The sequence below is a fragment of the Polyergus mexicanus genome, unplaced genomic scaffold, assembly GCF_030449975.1.
Source record: "Polyergus mexicanus isolate NDT 795.1 unplaced genomic scaffold, iyPolMexi1.0 SCAF_1, whole genome shotgun sequence".
In the NCBI taxonomy this organism is placed as follows: Eukaryota; Metazoa; Arthropoda; class Insecta; order Hymenoptera; family Formicidae; genus Polyergus; species Polyergus mexicanus.
Genome location: NW_027223321.1, coordinates 1,281,430 through 1,299,392, shown reverse-complemented (window position 1 = coordinate 1,299,392; position 17,963 = coordinate 1,281,430). Strand labels below are relative to the sequence as shown.

General features: G+C 37.1%; 1 protein-coding gene and 1 long non-coding RNA gene across 6 annotated transcripts in view; both read left to right on the top strand.

Annotated features, from left to right (window-relative positions):
* The first annotated feature begins 650 nt into the window (after positions 1 to 650).
* LOC138939464 (uncharacterized) lies at positions 651 to 1,490 on the top strand. Its single transcript, XR_011447864.1, has 3 exons — positions 651 to 819; positions 1,039 to 1,234; positions 1,315 to 1,490. It is a non-coding gene; the product is annotated as an uncharacterized lncRNA (long non-coding RNA).
* A 1,802-nt stretch (positions 1,491 to 3,292) lies between these two features.
* The window catches only part of Sls (sallimus), a 75,437-nt gene continuing 60,766 nt past the window's right edge, over positions 3,293 to 17,963 (top strand). For 2 of the 5 annotated variants that reach the window (XM_070306165.1, XM_070306250.1), the window contains exons 1-27: positions 3,295 to 3,775; positions 6,756 to 6,798; positions 6,881 to 7,155; positions 7,269 to 7,483; positions 7,563 to 7,784; positions 7,956 to 8,302; positions 8,390 to 8,738; positions 8,806 to 9,044; positions 9,180 to 9,409; positions 9,486 to 9,629; positions 9,710 to 9,967; positions 10,098 to 10,241; positions 10,334 to 10,606; positions 10,683 to 11,228; positions 11,313 to 11,790; positions 11,871 to 12,451; positions 12,614 to 13,156; positions 13,245 to 13,499; positions 13,606 to 13,749; positions 14,174 to 14,575; positions 14,883 to 15,284; positions 15,531 to 15,753; positions 15,888 to 16,060; positions 16,508 to 16,647; positions 16,836 to 17,352; positions 17,476 to 17,619; positions 17,707 to 17,958. In XM_070306165.1, coding sequence (XP_070162266.1) covers positions 3,640 to 3,775; positions 6,756 to 6,798; positions 6,881 to 7,155; positions 7,269 to 7,483; positions 7,563 to 7,784; positions 7,956 to 8,302; positions 8,390 to 8,738; positions 8,806 to 9,044; positions 9,180 to 9,409; positions 9,486 to 9,629; positions 9,710 to 9,967; positions 10,098 to 10,241; positions 10,334 to 10,606; positions 10,683 to 11,228; positions 11,313 to 11,790; positions 11,871 to 12,451; positions 12,614 to 13,156; positions 13,245 to 13,499; positions 13,606 to 13,749; positions 14,174 to 14,575; positions 14,883 to 15,284; positions 15,531 to 15,753; positions 15,888 to 16,060; positions 16,508 to 16,647; positions 16,836 to 17,352; positions 17,476 to 17,619; positions 17,707 to 17,958 — 7,675 coding nt within the window. In that variant the 5' untranslated portion in view covers positions 3,295 to 3,639. Of the gene's footprint in view, positions 3,776 to 5,874; positions 5,900 to 6,755; positions 6,799 to 6,880; positions 7,156 to 7,268; positions 7,484 to 7,562; positions 7,785 to 7,955; positions 8,303 to 8,389; positions 8,739 to 8,805; positions 9,045 to 9,179; positions 9,410 to 9,485; positions 9,630 to 9,709; positions 9,968 to 10,097; positions 10,242 to 10,333; positions 10,607 to 10,682; positions 11,229 to 11,312; positions 11,791 to 11,870; positions 12,452 to 12,613; positions 13,157 to 13,244; positions 13,500 to 13,605; positions 13,750 to 14,173; positions 14,576 to 14,882; positions 15,285 to 15,530; positions 15,754 to 15,887; positions 16,061 to 16,507; positions 16,648 to 16,835; positions 17,353 to 17,475; positions 17,620 to 17,706; positions 17,959 to 17,963 lie in introns of those variants that run through there. The other 3 variants (XM_070306079.1, XM_070305906.1, XM_070305993.1) reach the window with 3 other exon arrangements.

The window sequence follows — 17,963 nt, the reverse complement described above, 5'->3', positions numbered from 1 at the left end:
GGCAGCATTATTGGTGAAAGGAAATCTAAAACCGTCTAATCATATATAAAGTAATTAATGCAATACAAATATGAAAGAATATTATATGCTATTTGCCTACACGAATAAATAACAAAAATCAGTATGATGAAAGTTCCTCATAAATTTTTAATATTAATCGTAAAAATTATGAAATGATTTTTATTATTTTTTTAATAAAAAAATTTTCTTTTACATAGCATTAGTAATATGACTGTTATTAATAGTTTAACCACCTCTCTCAATCTTTTATTACACACACACACACACACACTTTTTAATAATACTAGTCCACATACTTCGATTTTGTTTTTACTTTTTATTGTTTTTTTTTTATTTTGTTTAAGTATTACACACACAATGTTATCAAGCGACCGGTTGCTTATCTCACAGGCGATCACAGGTTTCTTGACAAAAATTGATTTTCTTGACGAGATTTACTCTCTGAAATTTATCCTATATATGTATGCAGCTTTTTCAAAATTTTCTAATTGCATCTTATATTTAAACTATATATATATATGCATATTGTCTCGCCAATGTAATTTTTTAAGATAATATTTTTATAAATTAAAACACTTATATTGTTTAAAGTCAGAAATAATTTTTTTATTAAAAGTCCGGAAGACGATTAAAACATTTACATCATATATAGTACATAAACGATTGAGTTTCATATCGTGAGAATTTTTTTCGACAGTTTCTGCAAATTATAAAAGATGATTCATCTCTTGCATGAAAAACGGATGATCTGGTATGAAAATAGATGGTAAAATAATCTCGCGGAATGTGGAGGAAAATGTGAGTCGATGATCCAAAAATATACGAAAGAAAAACAAGCGATCTTATATAGATAGAGAAGAGAGAGAGAGAGAGAGAGAGAGAGAGAGAGAGAGAGAGAGAGAGAGAGAGAGAGAGAGAGAGTTTTTATGTATTAATCCATTTTCTTTATGATACGGTTACGTAACTGTATAACGACAATCATTATATTTTTTCAAAACAGCATTACTTTCTTTACAGACGCATTATCATCAATATATAGTATTTATTGTGATCCGAGCAAGGAATGCTTAATCGAACGATTTCCGCAGGATACACCGAAATATGTAGCTTTAAAAGATTTATTTCTATCGCAAGATAAAGACGTTACGTCCATTATGAATTGTAAACAACCGTACGAGTCTTTTTATGATTTCGGATTGTCTACAAATTACAGGTAGTTGCATCGGATCATTTAATATAATCCGTCAAATTAAATACCATTCATTATCAAACTATTGTTAAATTATGTAACAGTTTCATAGAAGGAAACAATCGCGAAAATGCGACGAGAAATTTCGATACAATAAAGGAGACAAATTACATTGGACATGAATTAGATACCATCTATACGAAGAACAAGACTGACATCGATGATTTACATTTGGATATCAAGTTCCCTTTGTATAATTATGATGGAGTGTACAATGTGAAAAACGGTGAGTATTTGAAGTTAATAACTTTGATCTTGCGTGTATAAATTTATATTTAGGTAGAAAAAGAGATTACGAAAAAGAACACTTGATCAAGGCTATTTCTCTATTTAAGAAACTTCTCAGAGAACGAGCGTATATATACAACTTTCAAATGAATCGCGTCGGTTCTTAATGACAATTTTGTTAACTGTGCTCCATCAAAATAAATTATAACAAGTCTATGAAGTAAAAAGATCGCATCGCTTTTAACGGTTCCAAAACATTCTTTCGTGTTCAGTATTTGAATCATAGAAATACGTGAAGACTTCTCGTCATGTCGACCGAGATTATTTCACAGAATCTCAAAATAGATGCGTCTCTATGCGGGTATCATGGACGAAACGTGGTGATTCACGCGTGACCCACCTTCTTGATGTTGATGATCGTGCTGATGTTTCTGACGCGCGAAGGTACTTCCTTCGTTGTACGCGTCATGACCGTTAACGTTCGTTTTTTTATTGATACTGACGACAACAGAAAGCTGATGTAGATTAATTGCAATGCGAAGTATATATTGCATGGAAAGATGATTATCGTTAATGGATATGAATTGGTCGAATGCACCCGTCAGCAAATTTAGTTATCGGTATACGTTTCGCTCCAATTCGTCAAAACGGTTAGGCAGGATCATTTTCATTGCTTACAAAAGACTACGATTATTTGGGAAAAGAGAGAATCTTTTTTTTTCTAAGTGGATAAAAATTGTAAACTATATTTGTAGTTACAACGCAAAAATGATCTCGATTAAATTTTACAATTAGTAGTAAAAATGCTCCCTATATATAGTACCTCGAATGGTGTTAAAAATGTCTCAAAACATGCGAGTCGTTATTTATGTATTACGAGGCATCCCCGCGTTGTTAGGCTCACTGATAGGCATTTAGGCACACATATTTAGAATGTGATTTGTAGTGGCTGGGCAATGCATTCTCGCGATTAAGGGTTATTCACGCAGCTAAATTTGGTCAAGCTTACGTAAATAAAAATATATATTTCTTATTACTAAATTTCACTAAGAAAAAGAGAACAAACAGATTGAGGCTGATTGTGAAAATAGAGAGAATGAAAAAAATTGCAAGCCAACGCATACATTGCGAATTAAAAGAAAGATCTGGATGTCTAGATAGATAAAGATTCGATAAAGAGAAGAAACGATGAAGCCACACGCAAAGAAGAAGAAGAAAGAAGAGCAAAGAAAGAAATGTACCTACAAGTGCACATTCAAGCTTAAAAAGTGCTCGGCTTTACGGAGAGGAACGACGAAAGAGAGATGTAAGCGCGGAGGGGGCAATAATGTGAAGATGCGTGGGCGGCTGTCAGTGAGCGCGAGAACGCTGCGTGAGACTTTTACCGCTCCTCCGATCAGCGATGACAAACGGATTCTTTATAAAATGTATCTACAGAGAGCAACATTTTGATTTTGTATTTAATATTCCTTTTGTGTGAACTTTCTTAAAGCCAGTCGTTATCAGAAAAATGTTAAAATCGTAATTTCTGGAATAAAAATATCTGTTATGTGTCACACAAATATTTTTATGATGCGTTGCATGTTGGTATTCTTTTACTCATTCGTATTCTTAAATCGTGATATATAAAAATTGTTGAAATCTTTTGCAATATGCCAAGCTAACTCTAGCACATATGCTATATTTCTCTTGTTCCTCAGCAGTAGGTATCCTCGGATGTCCCCACCCCAAACCATGTAACACCCTCTCCATCTCTTCGCGTTTTAGCCAAGCGTTAAGTCGTAACCCGTTCAATTCGCATTCGACCGACGTCTTGGTTTAAAGAATCACGGGGACAAGACTTTTGACGATGACTTGATTTCTGCCGACTGATTGAACTGAACCGCGGTTACCAGCAGAATATTGTGCGTATTGTGGGGCGAAAGAAATAAGTGCGAGTGATTTGCTCCAGCCCGCCGTTTGTGAGAGAGTTTGTTCGTTAAATTTCGGCGAGTGACAAAACATGACATTTTGAAAGAAAGAGAGAAATACATTATAAACGAAGATCTCTGTAGATTCTGCTAGATTATAGTTAGCAGTTCATTAAGCCACGATTCTGCAGTTCGAACGACTCGTGACTTTGTCGGATTTCTCGATCCAAGATGAAGCGACAACAGTCTCAAGAACAGCAAAAGCTACAACAGCAACAAATCATGCAGGAACAACAACAACAACAATACATCCAGCAACGGACGGAAAGACAAATCACGCGGCAACAGATCACCAGTCAGCAGAGAGGTCAGTCGCGATAATGTTTGATGATCATACTTTCGAACAACACGATCTATCGAACAGGAAGAGCTCAAGAAAGAAACACATTATAAAATATAAAATATTTTATTCTAATCGCGTGAATTTACGAAATTACATTTTATATATTGCAATTTTTAGGCTCACAGAAATTCTGATTCATAGATTAGTGGCATATATTTTTACGATTACTTTTTTTTAAATTTATTATCGGGAAACAAGCGATGAAATTTTTATATACTTTTGGCGAGCATCCCATCAACGTATGCGTATTCTATTTCCGAGCAAGGAGCACCGTCCGTGCGAGAGCTCTAAAGATAGTTCTCCGCGCACTTCAACGTGACCGTCTCATAAAATTCTTTCACGCGCCCCCAAAGAAGGGTGACGTTGCGTTACGCGACGCCATCAAAAGAAAACATACATAATATCTTGAGCGCAATTTATACAATTTTTTTCTGTAAACAATTTGTTTCGGAGTAATCCTCTAATTCTAATGAATGGAAAATATTTCGTTATTATTTCAAAGACAATTAAAGGAAGCAGAATTTCTATATTTAGCTCGATATATTGCCAAGATTAATCTTATTATATTTCAAACATATTATAATATGCTTAATTATTGAAAAGAAGTAATATAAAATTTATAATCTTGTTTATATACTGATACCGAAAATTTTATTATCTCATCTTTTCTTAGACATAAATTAATTTTTGATTATCCGATTAAAATAATCAAAAATTATTATTTTGCAATTAAGAATCAAAGATAGTATTATACTAATCATGCCGGTGAAAGTAATGTATTAGAAAATCTCTAAAGCTAATTGTAAAATTTTCTTTCGAAAGACATTTATTATGATCTTGTTGCAGTACAGGCATAGTGCCAAATTTTCTAAAAAGATTAAGATAAAAAAGTCGTTCAATTATGTGCTTGTTATGTAATGAAAAAGAAACGGAACCATGAATTATATTCATCTAATAATATTCTCTTTGTGCTTATTTTTCTCGCTTCTAATCTATACTAATTTACCAAAGCCTTTTACTATAAATAGGTAAATGATTTCACCCAGAAAATTTCAATTTTAGAGATTCTTACAGAAATCTGAGAAACGGCATTTTTGCGCATATTCCGTCTTACAAATAAATTTGTTGATATATACAAGATAGCGATTACAGATTTAGATTTCCGTTTTATCGGAGATAGTTTCGCTAGAGCACGTTTGCCAACTGCGTTATACGTTAAAGAATTGAGAAAATGAACATGTTATTGTTGTTGGCTGCCAAATGACATAAACACTGACAAATTTATGAATCTTCCTTGCACCGATGTGCATCGAAATGTATAGGATTATATTTCAATGTGCGTAAAACTAAAAGACAATGAAGTACAGTAAGCGACTCCGTTACGCTAGTAGTGTTAAACTACCTTTCTTCATATGCACAAAGAAAAATTAAATACATTTACGTGTGAGAGATTTCATTAAAAATATTTGCACAAATGATACTACTATGTGATATATATATACGAATATATTGTTTTATATTTTAATTAATAAATATATATATATATATATATCCATAAATTAAATAGAATAAATATCGTAAAATGATCTCTTCTCGCACTTACATGTTTATTTCGTTATGCAAAAGATTTTGCAAAAATTGGCTAATTTTTATATAATATTCGTCAATTTTGTGAAACTTAGACATTTCGTCCGAAACAGCTGATCGCCGTGAACGTGTCTCAACGTCATCAGTTCAAACTGTGACGAATAACAAAAACTACAATCCATCAAAAAGAAAATGATAATAGGGAATGAGGAGAGGAGTAAAAAAAATAATGGCAGTGAGAAGAGATAGGAAGGAGAGGAGAAGAGATAGTTGTTTCAAGTTCAAAATTTTGATATGCACAGATATATGAAACATATTAACGCTCGCGCAAAGTATATGCGCGAGATGAAGAGAAGAGAGAGCGTTAGACTCGGATTTTATTTTGGTCAGTGACTGCCTTTGCGTAACGAGAAACGAGATTGGTCCGGGCACGGCATACAAGCATCGCGACGCTGCGCGCTCAGCGTCGAGCAAAGATAGTTGCGCCTAAAATGGCTCATGGTAACGTGATCCCCATCCGAATGCAAAAATACAATCCTGTATTCGTAGCGTTAGAGTGTGCGTTACCTTACGTCTCGTTCGCCCCTTCGCGACTTCCGCGGATCGCGGAGCGAACGATACGTAGCTGGACATAGCAAAAAATGATGAATTTTAATTATGAAGCAATTAATTCATTAGCCTAATAAATTAATTAAATTTAAACATGAGTTGAGAAGACTCTACATATATATAATTAAATTTTGCTTCAGAGATAATCTCTGAAAATGGTTTGTAGGGATGCAAACCATTTAAAGATCTATTAAAATTATTTAAAATTATATTTTTTGTTATATCACGAATTTAATTTCGCTCTTATATTTTCTTATTATTCAAGAAGAAAAAAAAATATATATATATATATATATATATATAATCGTTCGTTATCTTTTAAGATTCTCTTATTTATTGAGCGAAATTATATACGCTGTCGTATTTAAATCGTTCTACATAATAGTTTTACACACGCATCTCTTCCTTCTTCGTGTATAATTCTTCTGTCGTACTTTCCAATTAGGGTAGAACGAATCGAGGAAACGAACCGTTGACGCCGTTTTTTTCCTGTCGCCGTTACGCGCGATGACGACGCCGTACTTTTTCATTAAGTTATGTCTACATCAGCACCGTAAATTTAAACCAATTTTCTCATTAGCTCGAAAACGGATCATTGCGAAAATATGTGAAACAGTCTATATAAATCTGCGACTTGAGAAAAATCGGATCGAATATACGCGATTTCATATAAATTTGTTTTAATTATTATTTCGATATTTAATATTGGTCGCATTATTTACGAGGTTAATTTTTATTTTATCCGCAGTTCAAGGGGAGATCGTAACGCAAACAACGCCAACGGTACCAGTGTAAGTATCACGATATACTTAGTGATTATAATAATCTCAAGAAAAATATAATTGTTGTTTTAATACGATCTCCTTTATGTAGATTTACTGGTAAACCTGGTGATCCATCACCGCCAATTTTCGAGCGAATCTTTAAAAATGCGAGATTCGCGCAGGGCGGCAATGCGATCTTCGAAGGCTGCGTTCGAGGCAATCCGAAACCAACAGTTTCTTGGACGCACAAAGGAATACCGTTGCTAGAATCGCGAAAGATTCGTATGTCTTATGATGAATATACTGGAATTGTCACACTCCAAATTAATCAGATTGGTCCAGGGGACGAGGGCGAGTACACATGTAATGCAAAGAATCAATATGGTAAGGATTTCTTCTGCCAGAAAATTTAATTTTAATTTTAGATATATTTTTTTTCTTTTCTCTTAAGGTTAAGATAAAACAATGTAAAAATTATTGCTTTCTTCATTTTCTAGGCGAAGCGATTTGCTCAGTTTACATACAACCAGAGGGATTCGGTCCTCCAGCGCAACAGCTGACGGATAGCTACAAGAAGGAATTTATGCAAAATATTCAGTCGAGCGAGCAAAAAACGCAGACCGGCAGTCAGGTTTTCCAACAACGCAGTTATCAAATGATAGACAAACGAAGTTACGTTAATGGTACGACTACGAGCATCGAAGATTTTAAGGTATTATAATTAAATGCTCTCGTTACTTCGATAGAATAACGGAGCTTAAGATAACATTTTATAATCTTCGAATACGCAGGTTGATACTTTTGAATACCGATTATTGCGCGAATCGGAGTTTCGCGAATCGATCACTCGCCGTTTCGTGGGTGAATCCGATTTGCAAATTTCTACGACAGTTGATCGTACTTTAGGATCAATCGCCCCTCCGCAAATCACTCAAAAACCGAGAAATTCGAAACTCGTTGAAGGATCAGATGCCGTCTTCACCGCGAAAATAACCGGCAATCCTAAGCCAAGGGTGAGTTCATGCCGTATCTCAGAAAAGCATATTACATTTAATTTCACATATTTTACTATTCAATTCTGTAATTATTTTTATCTCCGATATTTTATACAAACAAAATATTAACAATTGCATATTGAATTACCTAATATATGTATTATTAATTAATATAATATGTTGCTGCAGTTAACATGGTTCAAGAACGGCCAGAGAATCCGAGATACCCAACGCGTGGAGACGAGTTATTCGAATCAGCAGGCTACCTTACGAATTCGAGTTGCCCTGCCGGAAGACAGCGGTCATTATACATTATTGTCCGAAAATCCCCAAGGCTGCACAGTTAGCTCCGCTTACCTGGCAATTGAGTCCAGTGATCAAGTAGATCAAGTTCCGTATCAAGCGCATCAAAGGGAATTCATTAAGACTCAACAATTGGAATCAACCGCCGAGTCTACTGACTCTGGCAAGGTTCTGCCACCGAATTTTGTTCGTACCATTACGGACAGAGAAGCTACCGAAGGCAAGATGACGCGGTACGTTTCAATTTTCTATCTTTTTAATATTTTTTAAGCTAAATATCATTTTATTCAAGATATCAAGTTATTATATATTATTTTCAGATTTGACTGTCGCGTAACTGGTCGTCCGTATCCCGAAGTCACTTGGTACATAAATGGTCAACAAGTCGCGAATGACATGACTCATAAAATCCTCGTAAATGAATCCGGTAACAATTCATTGATGATTACGAATGTGAGTCGTGCTGATGCCGGCATAGTAACATGCGTCGCTCGGAATAAAGCTGGCGAAACCTCCTGTCAGTGCAATTTGTACGTTATCGAGAAGGAACAAGTAATCGCGCCGAAATTTGTAGAGCGTTTTGTCACAACGAGCGTGAAGGAAGGAGAACCCGTTGTCTTTATGGCACGCGCAGTTGGCACGCCGGTTCCACGCATCACGTGGCAAAAGGTAATATTTTCGAATTTTATCAGTTGTATCAATCGCAAATGTCTCTGATACTGATGATTTTTGACAGGACGGCGTGCCAATAACGCCTGGCCCCGAAATACGTATATTGAGCGACGGTAGTGGAGCTTCTACCTTGGATATTCCATGCGCCAAGTTCTCAGATGCAGCCTGGTATCAGTGTACCGCTCAAAATGTAGCTGGTTCCACCGCAACACGAGCGCGACTCTTCATCGAGACGCTAAAAGGAACGGCCCCGGAACCAAGACGCCTGAACTTACCCCGACCAACGAAAGTCATCGAACCAGAGTGAGAGACTTTTCGAGTATTCATCAAAAATTAACAGATTAATCGATGTTTTCCATTTTCTTTTCTTTAAATTTTCTCATTTTGTTTAGCGAGTTTATGATAAGAAAATGAGATAACGCGAATAAATATTCATAGACCAGCGCCTGGCCCCGAAGTGATTTATTTGAGACACGTGGAACGTGCCAAGCCTTACTTGCCGCCTTCTGAAGAAGATAAGATTTATCCGCCGCCACGTTTCATTATATCCTTAAAAGACGTTCATCAAATCGAAGGTGGACGAATTCACTTCGAGGCCAGAATCGAACCGGTGGGCGATCCTACGATGAGGGTGGAGTGGTATGTTAATGGCAGAGCACTCGACGCGAGTAAGTATAACACTTGTATCATCGATTACTCGATTAGACTCTCGAATGGATCTAATTAATATTGGCGTATTTGCAGGTTCCCGGGCGACTTCCATCTTCCGTTTCGGTTTTATTTCACTCGATCTCATTAGCATCGTTCTTCAAGATAGCGGCGAGTATTTATGCCGTGTCGTAAGCTCTACCGGAGTCGCCGAATCTCGAGCCACCCTCAGCGTAACCCGTAAGCATAAAAAGTATTTTATGAATTTCTTTCATAATTGTTATTTGCGCTATAAGCCAAATTTACTTCTCGTTTCTTAGCACGCGCCACGATTGAACAGGTAAGCCAATACCCCGACAGTCTCCAGTACATCCAGCAGCTCGAGGATTACAGCAAGTACCAAAGGCAGGAGAGCGTGGAGGAGACCTCTTCACAGCGGCCGGTTTTCATCCGCCCGCTCCAGGATCTTGGTGAGCTACAGGAAGGTCGTAACGCCCATTTCGAAGCGCAATTGACGCCTGTTAGCGATCCTACCATGAAAGTGGAATGGTACAAGGATGGAAAACCAATCACAGCCAGTGAGTATCGGCATTCGAAGAGAAGCACGATTATAATGGAATTATTAAAAATAAAATTGAATGAAAAAATATTATAATATTAAAATTTATATTATAACATTTTTAATATTACTATATTTCATTCTTTTAGGCTCGAGAATCACTAGCATCTTCAACTTCGGTTACGTCTCACTCAATATAATGCACCTACGGGCTGAAGATGCGGGTTCTTATACTGTCAGAGCTGTGAACCGCTTGGGAGAGGCCATCAGCTCCGCGACTCTCCGTGTCTTCGGTAAGTTCTAATTCTGCGACAAACAATCATTTTTAAGCGGTCTTTTTCGATTATTCTCTAATATTAAAATTAATCTCAAAATTATTGCGTAGCGCGAACGAGCGTAACGACAGACTTGGGTATACCCGAGCAACTGAGATACATCGAGGCTGCCGAGGAATTGGAAGCGTATCAACAGGCGATGCACCAGAAGTACGTGCAGGAGCAGCCTGAACCGAGTAGCCCACCGGAATTTAAATCGCCTATTAAAGATCAGAGCGGCATACGAGAAGGCGGATTTGCTCATTTTGAAGCGCGCCTCGAACCAGTCGGTGACGCCGATCTTCGTGTCGAGTGGCTCAAGGATGGACGACCTGTAGAAGCTAGTGAGTAACGTATAATTCGATTCGCAGAAATGCATGTCATTAAGTCTGTGTATTTATAAAACATTCTCGAAATTAGGTTCCCGAATTACAACTTTCTTCAATTTCGGTTACGTGGCGCTGACCATCAAATATGTAACGATACACGATGTCGGCGTATATACTTGCCGAGCTTACAACAGGGCTGGCGAGGCTCATACTACTGCTCAATTAAGCGTAATTAGTAAGAACGATGTTATTTACGATAGTCAGCATCCTACCGGTCTTCAAAAAATTCAATCTCTCGAAGATTCGAGCAGATACTCGCGACAGATTCAGGAAGAAACGCAGGTTACGCAGGCACCACGATTCCTGGGCAATCTTAAAGGCACGAATAAAATCGTAGAGGGTCAACGGGCGCACTTTGAGGCGCGCGTAGAACCTCAAAGCGATCTGAGCATGAAGATCGAGTGGTACCACAACGGCAAACCTATCACTGCCGCTAATAGAATTCAGACGTATCACGATTTCGGATACGTCGCCATTGACATTCTTCAAGTTCGTCCAGAAGATGCTGGCACGTATATCGTTGTGGCTAAAAACTCTCGCGGGGAAGCTCGTTTGTCCGCTACCATGATCGTAGAGAGTAAGATATATAACTTATACTATGTTTATGCAGCTAAAACCTCTGAAAAATCGTAACATTAATAAATTTTATTAATTTTTCCAGCGCGTTCTAGCATAGATACTAGTAGCATGCACCGCGGCACTTACGAAAAGACTCAACGCTTAGAGGAATCCAAGTTCATCGAGCCGCATTATCATATCGAAGAAATCTCCAAATCAAAACCGATCTTTATTCAACCATTGAGTGACCCTAAACCGGTTAGCGAGGGCAAAAATATTCACTTGGAATGTCGCTTGGAACCAATGGGCGATCCAACGATGAGAGTTGAATGGTTCCAAAACGGACGTCCGGTCACGGTTGGTTCCAGATTCAGGACTTATTACGATTTCGGATTTGTCGCACTCGACATAGTACACGCTACCGTTTATGATTCCGGCGAATATACTATCAGAGCCACTAATCATCTAGGCACCGCGCATACTTCCGCTTGCGTGAGAGTCATTGGAAGATCCGACGTCGTCACCGAAACGCAGAACGAACAATCGCTCGAGCAGATACAAATGTTGGAGGATTCATCGAGGTTCGTTTTTATTTATTGCCTTGTAACTCATGCTTATCTGTGTACTATTATTCTTATTTATTGTTCTATTTTTTATATAGATATCGCAAAACTCAACAAGAGGAAGTTACTGTGATGCAAGCACCTCAGTTCACTCGACCTTTGCACAACATCGAAACGGTGGAACTGACTAACGTTCATCTCGAATGTCGTCTACAGCCGGTCGGTGACGTAACCATGAAAGTTGATTGGTTCGTCAATGGCCGACCGGTAAAAACTGGTCACCGATTTAGACCATCTTACGAATTTGATTACGTGGCTTTAGATATCCTCGGCGTATATCCTGAAGATTCTGGCGTGTACACCTGTCAGGCTAGAAATCAACTCGGCGAGGCAGTTACTTCGTGTTCTGTAAGGGTACATGCAAAGAAGGATTTAATTCTGGAATCTCAACATCCTGAAGGATTAGAAAGGATACAATACTTGGAGGATGCTTCTCGATACAAGAGACACGAACTCATCGATGAGGTTGTGAATGTAAAGCCGAAATTTATTACAAAACCGAAAAACCAGGAAAATCTTCGAGAAGGACAACATGCTCATTTCGAATGCAAATTGGAACCGGTAACGGATTCGAATTTGAAGGTCGAGTGGTTCAAAAATGGTCGTCCAGTAACGATAGGTAATTTATTTCTCTTATCATTAATAATTTACAATAACAACGAACAAACATCATTCATCCAATTATTTTTCTTTTTATTAACAGAATTTTATTAACGGAATGCTCAGTTCTTTCTCGCGCATCTGTTAAATTATATTTAATCTTATGTATATTAATTTGCAGGACACCGTTTCCGTCCGATTCATGACTTCGGTTACGTTGCATTAGACGTAATTGATCTGATCGCTGAGGATTCTGGAACTTACACGTGTCGTGCCGTTAATCTGGTAGGCAGCGACGAAGTAAACTGCATCTTAACATGTCGCTCGGGCGCGCAAATCTTAACAGATACACAAAATGAGCTTGGACTTGAACAGATTCACTATCTCGAAGATAGATCCAAATATCATAGACAAGAAATTATTGAAGAAACCACCACTCAAGCTCCCATTTTCACGACTTCATTAAACAATGTCGAGATAAAAGAAGGTCAGCGAGCTCATTTCGAGTGCAGATTAATTCCAGTGTCCGATGCAACGATGAGAATTGAATGGTTCCACAATAATAATCCGGTGAAAGCAGGTTCGAGATTTGTCGAAACAAATAGCTTCGGTTTCGTCGCTCTTGATATTATGTATGCATATCCCGAAGATTCTGGAACATATACTTGCAGAGCTAAAAATATTATTGGAGAAGCTATCACTTCTGCAACCGCTATCGTTCACTGTAAGCACTTGGCTATTTTAAAATTTGTTGGATGATTAATTTCAATATCAAAAATAAAAATTGCTAATTCATTATTTTTTATCTATAGCCAAAAAGTCAATCTACACAGAGACTCAAAGCGAGCAAACTCTTCAACGTCTTCGCACCTTGGAGGACACGTCTCGTTATCAACGTAAAACAACAACCGAAGAAATTATTACACAAGCTCCTGTCTTCACGTTGCCGATAAAAGATCTCCGTGTTGCTGAGAATCAAGCAGCGCATTTCGAAGCACGTGTCATCCCGGTTGGAGATCCCAAACTCAAAGTGGAATGGCTACGTAATGGAGTTCCCATTTCAGCCTGTAAGTATCCAACGTCTTGTAAATTTACATGTTATAGGATATCGTGTTCTACAAATAATGAAATTTAAAAAAAAATATATCTTTATTACTCTTTACCTTCTAAAAGCAAATCGTGTAACAACCATGCACGACTTTGGATACGTTGCTTTAAACATGAAGTACGTCAATCCCGAAGATTCAGGTACTTATACGTGTCGTGCGACAAACGAGCTCGGAGAAGCAGTTACTTCAGCAACACTATTCGTTCAATGTAAGTCTAAATTCAATGCGCAATTCAAATATATAATGACATATATTTTGCACAATATCCAAATTAATTTATGGAATATAATCGACAACACTGACACAAATTATGCAAATTTTCTCAATATTAATGATTAATTACACGCTGTAATTATGCTATTAAACTAAAATGTTGTTTGAAATATTTAACAAATCGCTATGTAATACTGCTGATTTTATATTTTTCTATTTTATTATTGCTTTATAAATTTGGTGTGTTATTTTGCTAAACTTATGTGTTACTATCTGCAAATAAGTATTTACTCGTATGCAATATATCGCAATTTGATTAACAATGTAAACTTTTCTGGTTTTGCAAAAACATTGAATTATATGTAATTTTTCTTTATACACAACTCGTACACAATTACACAAATTCTTCTAAAATTCAGCCAAGGCAGCCTTGCAGTTTGAATCACAACACGAAAACGCTTTATCGAAACTCCAAGCCTTGGAAGATACCTCGAAATATCAACGTCGTGAGGAAGAAGAGATTGTGGTAAAAGAAAAGCCATCCTTTACGGTCCAGTTGAATGGACCTACCAATCTAGTCGAAGGTCAAAGCGCACACTATGAGTGTCGTATAGAACCCTATCCTGATCCCAATATGAAGGTGGAGTGGTTCCACAATGGCAAACCATTATCCACCGGTCACAGGTATAGAACTACCTGCGACTTTGGATTTGCATCGTTGGACGTGTTGACCGTATATGCCGAAGATTCGGGCACATATACCTGCCAGGCTACCAATAAATTAGGATCGGCAAGAAGTTCGATTAATCTCGACGTGAAATGTGAGTAACAGAAGAACGCGTTTTTGCGTGTCAAGTATCTTGTAGTAGTCCATTTTATTGTTTTTCCCTGCTTTACACATATATATATACAACAGAGAATTAATTTTTTAATATTTATAATTTTATCTACACAATTTATATTTATTAACACCTTAGATATTTATAACTTTGTCTACACAATTTTATAAATTGTAATGTGTTTTCACATTAGACAGCCGTATATATTAGTTTTTTACTTTATTTATATTTCGCATTTTGAAATCTTTTTTCTTTGTTTTGTTAAATCGAAAAAAAAATCGCTTTTTAGCTCGAGCATCGATTATTCGCGATACACAGCATGAGAGCGCATTGAAAAAGATACAATATCTTGAGGACGATTCGAGATATAAGCGCATAGTCGAAGAAGATACAATTATCGCCGAGAAGCCTGCTTTTGGACGACCGCTGAAGAATATTGAATACTTACCGGAAGGCAAAAACGCCCATCTTGAAGCTACATTGACTCCCGTGAACGATCCGACGATGGTCGTCGAATGGTTCAGAGACGGGCGTCCCATTCCTCAGGGACATAAATTTAAAACGACCTACGACTTTGGATATGTCGCTCTTGATATTCTTTACGCTTATCCCGAAGACTCCGGTACCTACATGTGTAAAGCGAGGAATGCCGTCGGTGAGGCTGTTACTACTTGTGTGATTAGCGTGGATTGTAAGTGATATTTTATGTATTTATAGATTGGATCTATATTGTTTTGGCAAGCGCACCCGTTGCATAATATATTTCTTTGAAATATTTTTTTTAAACAAATGAGAGAAAAAATGCGAAATAATCATTCATATATTTACATTTCCAAAAATTGATAAGTGTGTAAATAAATTTGTTAATAAATTATAAATTTTTTTAAATAAAAAACACGGGCGCATAATTATCGATTATTTTGATTTATGCAAATAGCAAAACAAGGATTATACCTCGACACATTGGATGCTCAACGTTTGCAAAAGATTCGAGAACTGGAAACTGTCGAAATCAAAAAAGAAATTGAAAAAGAGGTTATTCATCAGAAACCTGTTTTCTTGACACCGCTAAACAATCTGGATCATCTCAAAGAAGGCGAGCATGCTCATCTAGAATGTCGTGTGGAGCCAATTAACGATCCAAACTTGAAAATTGAATGGTATGTTTATGAATAAAAAAAGCGTCAACATTTAAAATATATTATAAGACAGAAATCAAAAGCCATTAATAGTTTTCATACAATGCCAAATAATCCAATTGATCAATTGATTAAATTTTCTTGACATTTAATAGGTTTGTTAATGGAGTCGCAATTAAAACTGGTCACCGCTTCCGCACTACACACGATTTTGGCTACGTGGCTCTCGATATTCTGTATACCTATCCCGAAGATTCTGGTACTTATATGTGTAAAGCAACCAATTTGGCCGGCGAAGCCGTTAATACCTGCACTATTAAAGTCAGTTGTAAGTATAAAATATCATGTTAATTCAAAACATTAATTTTATGTTAATTCCGCATAATTATCAGCAAGGAATACCCAATATCCAAAGTATAAATTCCTATGCATGAAAAATTTGAAAACATTCATCGGCGTTAATCAAATTAATCAACGAGAAAGAGGCCATTTGTCAAATAGATGGCATCGCTTTTATAAAGAAGAGTTTGGTTAAAATTTTTATTGATTCTTGCAAGCTTGGACAAGTTCTTTCATGGAAAATATTATATTATGTTTCGAAAGATTTTGGATGTCTCAAGAAATACCAAGTCTCGTAGTATCAACTTTTTGAATCAAGATTTATTGTAGAATTGAATTTATTTTATTCAAGAAAGCGCGTATACATAAAATGATTAATAGTGAAAATATAATTATAGAGAGAAACAAACTAGTTACAATCCCTTCTTTATTTTAGCACGACGAAGTATTCTTTTGGACACCCAACATCCGGATGGTTTAGAAAAGATTCGAGAATTAGAAGCCCAGGGTCATCCCGCACGGTTGGAAATTGAGGAACCGCCAGTAATACCACCAAGATTTGTCACCGAGCTTAGAGTAAGTAATAATAATTACACACACATTGATATAATATAATTATATACATATAATACAATATATATGAAAGATTATTAAATGTAATAATAATTAATGCGCGAATAATTATTAAGAACCAATATAACAAATATAAAAAGTACAACAAATATGAGAAATAAACATAATAAATATGAGAAATTTTTTTATAGGGCACGACTGAAGTATACGAAGGACAAACCGCTCATTTCGAGTGCCAAGTGGAGCCTCTGCATGACGCTAATCTGAGAATTGAATTCTTCCACAATGGTAAACCTTTACCATCGGCGGCGCGTTTCCACGTGACCTTCGATTTTGGATATGTGGCATTAGATATCGGTCACGCCGTGCCCGAAGACGCAGGGCAATATTCTGTACGTGCAATAAACGCGCTAGGACAATGTGTGTCGTCCATTGAGCTCAAGGTAATTCCACGAGATAGTATTATTTTGGATTCCCAACGACCCGAAGGAATGGACAAGATCCGGGAGCTCGAAGCTCAACAGCCATGGAAACGACCGGATGTACCGGAGCCTCAAACTCGGCAGCGTCCTGTCTTCACTCAACCATTACAAAATATCGACAATATCGCCGAGGGTCATACCGCGCATTTTGAATGCAGGCTCATACCCGTGGGTGATCCTATGCTTAAAGTGGAATGGTTTAGAAACGAAGTGCCCTTGGAGACAAGTAAGAATCGTTAGAGATGCGAACTTTCAATGCAAAACTTTGTTGATTCCACGAATACATTCTGCGTTTAATATATTTATAATTATCACGCAAAATTAATATTTGTTGCAATGTTTCTTGCAGGTTCGCGAATTACAAAAGTACATGACTTTGGCTACGTATCTTTGGACATTGCTCACGTACGTGATGAAGACGAAGGTGTTTACATGTGTCGCGCTTCTAATCCGTTGGGTGAAGCGGTTACAACGGCTTCGATGAAGATTAAAAGTGAGTGGCCGATTTTACCTCGTTTATTTAATACATAAAGATAAATTTAACATGGCATGAATTTAATTGATTTATCCATACATATAGCCAAGGCCAGCATACAATTAGATACTCAGCATCCGGAGGCGCAACGTAGAATCGCTCAATTGGAAGCCAAGGAAGTCGGGCGACCCGAGGAGCCGGAAAAGGTCTTTGATAAACCGATTTTCACGCAATTATTAACCGGGCCAACGGAACTCTGGGAACAACAAATGGCTAGATATGAATGCAGAGTCGTTCCTGTCGGCGATGCAAATTTAAAATTCGAGTGGTACATGAATGGAGTCGAATTAAAAATGGGTAAG